Source organism: Rhamphochromis sp. 'chilingali', assembly GCF_963969265.1.
Source record: "Rhamphochromis sp. 'chilingali' genome assembly, chromosome: 10".
Classification (NCBI taxonomy): domain Eukaryota; kingdom Metazoa; phylum Chordata; class Actinopteri; order Cichliformes; family Cichlidae; genus Rhamphochromis; species Rhamphochromis sp. 'chilingali'.
In genome coordinates, this window is record NC_137937.1 from 25159229 (window position 1) to 25168756 (window position 9528).

The 9528-nt window shown below is 41.7% G+C and overlaps 2 protein-coding genes across 2 annotated transcripts in view; both read right to left on the reverse strand.

The window, feature by feature from the left end:
• The window catches only part of pgm5 (phosphoglucomutase 5), a 30174-nt gene extending 23042 nt beyond the window's left edge, over positions 1-7132 (reverse strand). The window contains exons 1-6 of the mRNA XM_080893603.1: positions 6517-7132; positions 4949-5111; positions 4376-4522; positions 4042-4167; positions 3755-3945; positions 1289-1443 (exon numbers count right to left, since the gene is read on the reverse strand). Coding sequence (XP_080749729.1) covers positions 1289-1443; positions 3755-3945; positions 4042-4167; positions 4376-4522; positions 4949-5111; positions 6517-6774 — 1040 coding nt within the window. The 5' untranslated portion in view covers positions 6775-7132. The remainder of the gene's footprint in view (positions 1-1288; positions 1444-3754; positions 3946-4041; positions 4168-4375; positions 4523-4948; positions 5112-6516) is intronic.
• A 390-nt stretch (positions 7133-7522) lies between these two features.
• On the reverse strand, positions 7523-9480 carry foxd5 (forkhead box D5). The gene has a single exon (XM_080893606.1). It carries the CDS (start codon positions 9335-9337, stop codon positions 8291-8293), a length of 1047 nt encoding a protein of 348 aa, XP_080749732.1. The 5' UTR covers positions 9338-9480; the 3' UTR covers positions 7523-8290.
• Positions 9481-9528: the final 48 nt, after the last annotated feature.

The window sequence follows — 9528 nt, forward strand, 5'->3', positions numbered from 1 at the left end:
CTATAATGTTGAGGTCTGGGGACTAGCATCTAAGCCCCTCCATGACCTTAATGTGCTGCTACGGCGTTATGTTTTGGGTTACTGTCATATTGGAAGACAGATTCATGACCCATCTTCGGTATTCTTTATGAGGAAAGGATCAGATAATTTCTTTGTAAATTAGCAAACTTACACATTCAGGAGGGGGAATGACAAAATTGTTTCTCTTACTGCCTCTAAGCATCTCTCACAACTGTGAAACCCAGATGGATCAGGGTTGGTAATAGCATCACTTCATGTGCCTTTCAGCAGTTACACACAGTAAAGGATTAGTTCTTTCACACACATAAAGACACACATGAATAAATGAAATAAATTTCACGGATGCTGTTTAGATTTTAAATCACACATGGTGGTTTAAGAAGACAGTGTGACACATCACTGCCCACCACAGGCCTCTCTTCATCAAGTACCCTTTTAGGAAGGAGTCTTTTGAGCTAAGAGTAACTTCATCGGGATAATGTAAAATATTGAAAATAGTGATTTACTTTCTTAATCTCGTCCAAATGCTTTTGGAAGTCCATTACCTCACTTTAGTGCATCTTTAATGTGTCTAGTTCATGGACACAAAATAAATATGCACCTATACGCTTCTTCTGGTAGAGGGTCAGATTAAATAAATATAGGCAGGGGTCAAAAGGAGGTTGTGTTGAAAGTTACTAAAAGGGAGGATGAAATCTTTGCACTTCTATAAGGTCTATTATTTATAAAATATTAAATCAGGATGTTAAATGTTTTAATGTAGTTAGGTAGCACATTTTAAACAGCTAAACTTCATGACTGCCATCCATATACATAGTCTTTAGCAACTATAGTAGATTCATCATTCATCAAACGGCTCCCTTGAGCAGCATTCTGCAGAAGCGTCAGCGAGGTGCTGTGCCGGGATCTCTCCTGCTGGAACAATGTTAATGGAGATGACTTTGGCGGTGATCACATCCTCTCACTCACCACCCTCTGCTTAGCTTTACCCTTACATAACACACAGTATTTATAGGGGGGTGAGTAAGTGTGTGTGTGTGTGTTTGGTGTGTGTGTGTGTGTGGGGGGGGGGTGATCTCACAGCTTTATTCATAGTGGGTGTCGTCCCTCTCCGGAGACTGGACTGATGCAGGAGTTTGTAGGAAGAGTGTGGGTGGTGTTATAGAACTTCTTACATCTACTGATTGTGTGTGTGTGTGTGTGTGTGTGTGTGTGTGTGTGTGTGTGTGTGTGTGTGTGTGTGTGTGTGTGTGTGTGTGTGTGGTACCTATCAAGGGCAGCACTGGTGGCCATACTTCGAGCAAATCCTTTGACGCCATACTGTCTGAAGTAGGGGATGGTGGAGAGGTTAGCACCCATGATGGCCACTGAGTCCGATGGGTTCACAAAGAAGCCATTTTCTCCAAGGATCATGTATCGGTCCTGAGAACACGACAAAACCATAAAGTGCTTTGTGAGTCCTGTGTAGTTAGTTAGCATAACTGCATTAATTAACCCTTTTTATAGTACATGTATTGCCAACAACCCCCACAAAAAGACCAAAACAAATTGCTTAATTCTCCTCAGGCCACCATTGTTGTATGTCCCTTCATTACAATGAATATAGCAACTCTAGTTTATTTTGAGTCGGTCCCCAGCACTCCATCCTGCTGCCGTAAATACTTTTGAACTCGCCAAATAATGACTTAAATAGTAATGAGCTGAATTCTGCTGAAGGGATAGGAAAGCTGTCACATTTAAGACACTGATTAGAACATTGTTGGTCTTTTCATGAGCGTTACTGATAATGAAGAAACATAAGAAACAACATCCTTTAAGGACAAAGTGCGTTTGTATCACAAACATTCACATTACTATAAATGATCTTTAGTAGACGGTTACAAAACATAGAACAGTACAAGTAACAAATTCTCAGTACTATCCCCCCACCCCCCAGGATTCATTATTACTGTGGGGAGCGTAGAAGATATCGGTTACTATATATCCCCAAAAAAGAAACATCCACCCAGTATGATAATAACCACCGGTGCTAATCACAGTGGAGATACCGATCCTTGGGGGAGAAACAGAGCAGATGTGATGTAATTCTCCTGATGTTACACTACTAAGCAAACAGTGTGTGCCTGTGTCTGTTTATACAGAATAAATGTCTATTGGATGACATTGTGGAAAAAGTGAGACGCCCGTTGGATTATTGTGCATGCACTGCAACTTTGCACCCATTGCCTTCACTCCTGAAATCAACGTGCAATTATAAACAAATAAAAAATAAATAAGGATTTCTCTGCTGCCTCTGGCTGGAGTCAATATCTTGGATTTAGCTTTTATAGCAATAAAAGTCAGCTAGGCTTAAAGAAATGAATGAATAGATTGTGGAGCAACATGGCATGTAAATACCACAAAAAGGATCTATTTAATTATTTAATATTATGGATTATTAGAGATATTATGTATGTATGAGAACTAAAACAGCCACAGCCACTTAAATATGTTCTTAAATATGATCCCAGCGCACACTCAGGTCAGTATTTTCTGTTTCTTTTTAAAAATATATTTTTAAATGACTTATTAAACCAAATTTTGAAGGATATTTGCAGGAGTCCAAGTTACTAAAGATCTCTTCATGCATTTTCCAATCCCTGTATTTTAATTTCCTTTTAAGCCAAATCCAGTTGAAGGAATACTGGACAATTCACAGGGGGCAGCTCATAATGTTCTTTAGGAACATCCTCCTGTGCAGTACAGATTAATAAGACCTCAGAAACATCCCTAAAATGTACAGTAAGTGATTTCGAGTATTACCTATTAATTTTTGCGCACTTCTTCCTTTGTCCTGGTTAATAAGAGTGTTTGCAGTACAACACAGATCAAAATAGGTTTTAGTGGAAAATTGCCGGTCATCCTATTGCATGTTATTTTATCCAGTTTTTGAATAACTTGGGGGTCTGTGTAAACGTTTCAAATGTCGCCTTAAATCTGTTGTTTTTTTCACGGTTGTTTGTTTTTTAAGGCAAACAGTACTGAAGCAGCTTTCCCCTCAAGACAGCCCAGAAGACATCCTACATGACTTTTGTCATTGTGCAGAAAATAATTATCTATATGTAAGAAATTGGTTCTACGGTTATGTAACTTTCTCCCTGCTCCCTTTTTTCCGGTGTAAATTAGTAGCCAGTTGTCAAAGGATGAATGTCCTGGGCAGAGGTAAGCTTAAGATTACAATTTTTCTTTAATAAAACTTTGAGTTTGAGTTCTTTAGGTCTTGCGCATGTTTCACAATATAAACAGTGAAGCCTTTCTGTTTCCTGAAATAATAGAGGGCTTTTAATTTGAAACTTAAACAGGAAATCTTGTTTGTATAAAGCGTTTACTGCGGTAACCAAACATTAACAGAGGTACGCAACACACTCTGTGATTACTGAATTACATTAAAAGCCACTTCTGGCCATTCCCTTGTCACAGTGGATTGCCACAGTAGGTAGCACTGTTGTTTTGTTTGACTTGGCAGTTTTATGCATGATGCCTTTCCTGACAAAACCCCCAAAGTGGATTTGTGTCTTCAGGTAGAATTGTACCAGCAACCTTTCATTTGTGAAGCAAATGTGTAAACCACTATTATATGGTACACTTGAAAGTATCAGACCATGGGTGCAGTGCTTTTCAGCACCACTACACCCATGTAGTCTTGAATAAATGATTGCACATTCTGGAGTAGGACTTCAACCAAATGGCTTACCCCATCTGCATCAAATGCCGCCCCAAAGCCAAAGTCGCCTCCTTTCATGGACTCTACCAGAGAGGTGGCATAAGTCAGGTTGGGCTCAGGAGGTCGGCCACCAAAGTCCTCCAGAGGTACACAGTTTACAGCAGAGTTAGCAGGAGCTCCCAACTCATCACACAGAATCCTACGTACATAGGGGCCCATCACTGTAACAAAGCAAAAGGTGAGTAGAAGTTAGCAGAATAATATGAATAACAGTAACTGCAGTGCAGGGCTTACAGGACGTATGCTGATGAACTGACCTCCGTTCATGGCATCTATGTGTATTTTAGGCTGATCTGGTCCTGTGAGGAGACTTTTAATGGCAGTGAAGTCAAAGATGTTTCGTAGCATTTGTAGATACACTTCAACCGAGTCTACAATCTCCACTGGATAGAGACAGAAGAACCTGTTAGTACTGGATGAGAGTATGTTTTTTTTCTGTGCATTTTGAGTGACAGAAAGAGGGGTTCTACTAGCATCACACAACAGGAAAGTTTGTAGCAATGTGGGGGAAAATCCACGCTTGTGGATAACACTGAAGAATTCAGAATGATGCAGAGAAGCTTTTTAACTAAACATGCACGAATGTTGTACCTCTGAAAGGTTTGAATTTGTTCTCGAGGTCAAACTCCTGTCTTCCGAGCCTAGAGAGATCAATGCGGAGATCGGGGCATATGGCGTACTCCTCGAGTGTCCGGCTCACCTGGTAGATCCTCTCCATCACTGTGTCTGGAGAGGGCCCTGCCAGACAGAGAAACAAAGACAATGAAAAATGCATCCCTCACTGGTGTTACAACTCCTGGCAGTGCAAGAGTCTTTGGATACATGCATGAGTTTACTTAACTGCCCATCCAGGAGAAGGTGTGGCACAAAGGCATGCTTAGAGAAACTTGTAATGTTATTAAAGTTTTATTTGGTGCCCTAGGTTTTTTACAAATCTAGGGCACCAATCTTTAACAAATCTTTAACAAATCACCTGTATTTGTCAATTCTGATATCACACTCCATTTTATATCATGGCCTAGGAGCCAAGTTGTAACATTAGCATTAATTTTTGCTGTAATATATATATTTTTTAAATCAAATTGTCTCAAACTTCTATTTTTGACTTTAAAATTTCTAAATAAGAGTCAGATGGAAAAGCAAATGTATTTTCTAAATCCTCACCTCCATTTGCCACATTGAACTTGATTCCAAAGTCTCCTCCAGGGCCTCCAGGATTGTGACTTGCCGTGAGGATAATCCCTCCAATGGCCTTGATCTTCCTGATGATGCAGGAAACCGCAGGGGTGGACAGGAGCCCACTGTGGCCAATTACCAGACGACCAATCTGTGCATCACCAATATTAGTGAGAAGCAATAATGGTTTCATATCATGGCAGATATCACCTGGTCTAAAATCATAATATAATATAATATCTTTGTGTTTCAAAAAGAGTCATAATGCTTTATAAAAACAGAATGCAACATATTTGTAAAAAATGTTAAAAATGTTTGTTCCATTTTCAATCAAACATATGCTTTGAATTTTTTTTTAAATCCAATCCATTTGTTTCTCTCCTGATTTCAAAAAGTTAAAAATCACTTCCTGTCCCAAAGAATCTTGTCATTCTGCAGGCGACTAATTGGCTGCCTGCTTTAAAAGGCAAATGATCTCCCTCTAGAAGGATGCCTAAATAACAGAACTACGCCTCTATTTATACTAAAGTGGTAATACCACCAACATAATTCTCCTTCTCTAAATAAAATTGTCCTCACTGGAGAGGAATTTGCTCTCCTGGCATCCTCTAAACATCCGGGATGTTGCATGTGTATATAAAGGACAGATCAGAAAGTGAGGGAAAGCCCTAACAAATGGAATCTTCTCAGTAACCAGTGTTGAGAAGGACAGCACATGCACTGGGTGGGTAGTTGGCAAGTGTTTCTATTATCCTTCTGGTTCTTTTCCTTGCAGTATGACAGAGGATCCCCAGCATGTAGACTTAGCCCTTGATAGATTGAACACAGAGGTGTAGGCAGTGTGTTAGCGGTGGTGGGGGGCAGACGTAGGCAGGAAAATAGAGCAGGATGGATGGAAGTGCTGATAAGGCTGACACCAGAAGACATTTGGCTGGACCAGCAGAAAGAATTTTTTTTTAAACGCACTGATCCCCAAAACAAATTATATTCCTTTCCAATTTTCCTTTGGAACTTTTCCAAGCCAACTGCAAAGATCTCACAGCCTAAGAGCTGCAGGGACTTTCCTCCTCAGTGCCTCACTTTGTCTTCTTATTTTAACCTATTTGCAGCTGACTTGTTAAATTCAATTCAGCAGGTTTGTATGTATCAGTATCAACAATTACTGCAAATGTGAAAAAACTATAAGCGACTGCACAATTCTGATTTATTATAAAACTCCCAAAGTCCCACCAGAAGTAGCAGAATAACATCTGATGACCCTAAATTTCCCAGCCCAGTGAATTGTTCCATCTCTGTGTTAATGATTTAAACATATGTGCAGGTCAAAAGAAGCCATAGGCTACATTAACATCCTGAGTTTGTTGGTGAAGTTGAATAATTATTCCGCTGGTCTTCCATTCCAACAAGAAGTGTTTTTTCTAAAAGCGTTTAAGCCTGCTTGTAGTAACTCACACCAACGCAGAGCAGAACAGTAACATTACTGCTGGTTACAAGTGACTCCTGCATGCTGACAGAGAGGAACAAATGCATGACACTGGTGGTCGCCCTATTCTTACCCCGTTTGCAGCTGCCATTTGCACTATCACCTCGATGGCAGCTCGGCTGAAGTAGCGGCCGTCGCTGCCCACCACCATGGTGCAACCCTGTCGGTCCCGCAGGTCGATGGAGGACAGCACGCTCTGGATGTAGTTCTGCAAGTAGTTTTTCTTCCCCTCGAACACCGCAGTCTTCCTCCGCAGTCCATTGGTACCGGGCCGCTGGTCCTCGAAGGGGGCGGTTTGGACCGTCACCACCGGGATCGGGCTCGTCTCCATCCTCTTTAACCAATCAAGCAAGTTTGGTGGAGTTTTTTGTTTGTTTGTTTTGTTTTGTTTTGTAGGAGTTTACAGCACTGAGTACAAAAATAAGTTCGATAGAAACAGCTCAAAGATGCAACTTGTCAGTCTAGAGTGAAGTAAAGGTTGTTTCCCCACCGTCGAGGAAAAAAGCGGTGACAGCAGTCCTACACAGGGACGAAATGGCTATAGTGACAAGAAACAGCCAATCAAAAATGTTTTCACCTCGACCCAAGCCAGGAGTCGCATCCTATAGTACTGGCTGAGCTAAGCAGCCACCAGCACTCTCCTCCTCTGCTGGCGGACAACTCCCTCTTCTAATAAGCCTGAACAACTGACTATGAAGAAAAAAATAAGGGAGGGGTGGACTCGTCAAGACTCACAATCAGCTGAGCCTCCGGCCAAAAATAGACATCTGACTGATGGCAAAAGGGAATTGTGTCGGCACCGGTCTGCAACCGGACACGCCTGTGTGTGTGTGTGCTTTTCACTCTAACCCAGGCCATTACTATAGTCACAGAAATCTAGAAGTATCAGAGTGTACCGTTTTTATTTAATTGTTATTATTTTCTGAATTGAAAATGTTTTGATAGATCTTGAATTCTGGGTGTTCTGTAAATTCTTAAGTAGCCCATCCCATAACACGGACCAACTTCAGTGCGCTAACATCTGCTCCAATATTTTGGAAACAGTGCGACCTTGAGGCAGAATGGAAAAAGTGACTTTTAATTATCATTATTATTATTTTGTATACTTGATGAAACACGTAAACGTGAGAGTACCAATTAGGGATACAGAGTTTCATTTCTAAAACCTGCTAATTAACTTTCATTTGAGTGAGTTTCATTATTTTATCGGCAATGACCAGTGCGAGTTTAAGCCCTGCGTTTGTATAGCTTTTATTCATTTCCTGGTTGGAAATGTGTTTTTATAATTTGACATTGACTTACTTTAATAAAACCTGATTTTTTTCATCATTCTTGTAGCCTGCAGACTACAAGTGAGTTCAGTTGATCAAGAGGAAGCAGGCCAACACAATGTTGAACCCTTACGGTAAATACTGTCAGTTAAATTATAGTAAGTCATTTTTGCTGTAGCTAAAATAAAAGTTTGGCATCACCTGTACTTCAGGTACAAATATCAATAAAGACTACAGAAATATAGAAAATCTAAGTGTTTTTCAAACTTACACACAAACAATAATTTCTGCTCTGAGTAAATCCACATATAGCTCTTACGAGCACTGTGCACTGACTCAGATTATAACAAAACTTGCAATCGTTTCCCACATATTCATTTTATTTTGCCACGTTACTTAATAAAAAAAACACATTCACATTGACGAAGTTTTCCCCTGAAGCAACCTTGACAAATATATTACAACACATCTTATTTACAGACATAACGCACATAAATATCATGCAATAAAAAAAACATTTCTTTAAGAAATGAGCTACGCCAAACATACAGACACTGTAAAGTGTTTTCAAAGGGTTCAGCAACGAGGGTACGACAGTCTGAGGTGCTCGTTTATAAAAGGAGCAGTGCTCAGGATGGGAGGAGGGCAAAACTGATTCCTTGAAGGCTGCAGGAGGGTCGGAACCAAACAGGCAGCAGGGCCAGGCATGAGTTGACCGTAACCGAGAGCACCGTGCGGGCCTTGCTGTGGATTTGAGTTGTGCTGACTGATAGAAGAGGGTCTGCTCATGATGCTGTCGATGCTGAAGGAGCACTTTGCCTGTGGGCCGGATTTCGGCTCAGCTGGTTCTGCTGCGCAAAGCTGTGCTCTTAAGTCTTTAGGCCCAACGCACTTTCCGTGGCTGTTCAGGGGTTGTGGTAGGAGGTGGTAGGATGAGGAAGGCATCATGATGCTTTCCTGCAGGGGCATGTAACGAATAGAAGAGGCAGCCGTGTGGCTTACCTGGCCAGTTATGCTATATGGGTGTCCGTACGGCCGGCAGCAGTTAAAGCTGGAATAAAACATCAGTCCGTCTTTGCCGAACTCGGGCTGGTTTCTCTTGAACCGTTTCCTCCGGCGAAGGAAACTGCCGTTGTCGAACATGTCCTCCGAAGCAGGGTCCAGAGACCAGTAGTTGCCCTTTCCCGGGTTTCCGGGCTCCCTCGGAATCTTGATGAAACAGTCGTTAAGGGAGAGGTTGTGCCTGATCGAATTCTGCCAAGCGGGAAACTTGTCTCTGTAGTAGGGAAACTTGTTGCTAATGAAGTCACATATGCCACTAAGCGTTAGCTTCTTCAGCGGGCTCTGCAGGATAGCCATGGTGATGAGAGCAATGTAGGAGTACGGGGGCTTTACCGAGCTGCTCTGGGCTTTCCTTGACGCCGGTGCGTCTGCGCAGAAACTGTTCTCGCTTTCCCCCGACGATTCTGGTTCTGAAGAGTCAAATTCCGCACCAGATTCTGCTGAGGAACCCGTAGAGCACTCATTTCGATAGTGGACATCCTCACCTACTATGTCAATCGCATCCTCTTGTATAGGCAATCCGGCATGTTGTGAAGCTTCAAATTCACTTGAGAGAGTCATGGTCACACCTAAGATTTCTCACAAACGCGTAAAAACTAAACTGTGCCAAAGAGGCCTTAATGGTTTGCCGTGCGTAAAAACCAACAGGCCCCTCGACTGTGCGTAAAAGCGAATCTATTGATACTCCTTGTGCTATCGTGATGAGAGCTGTGGCTTTATATCCTAGTAAGCTGCTGCCCTGCAGGCCAGTC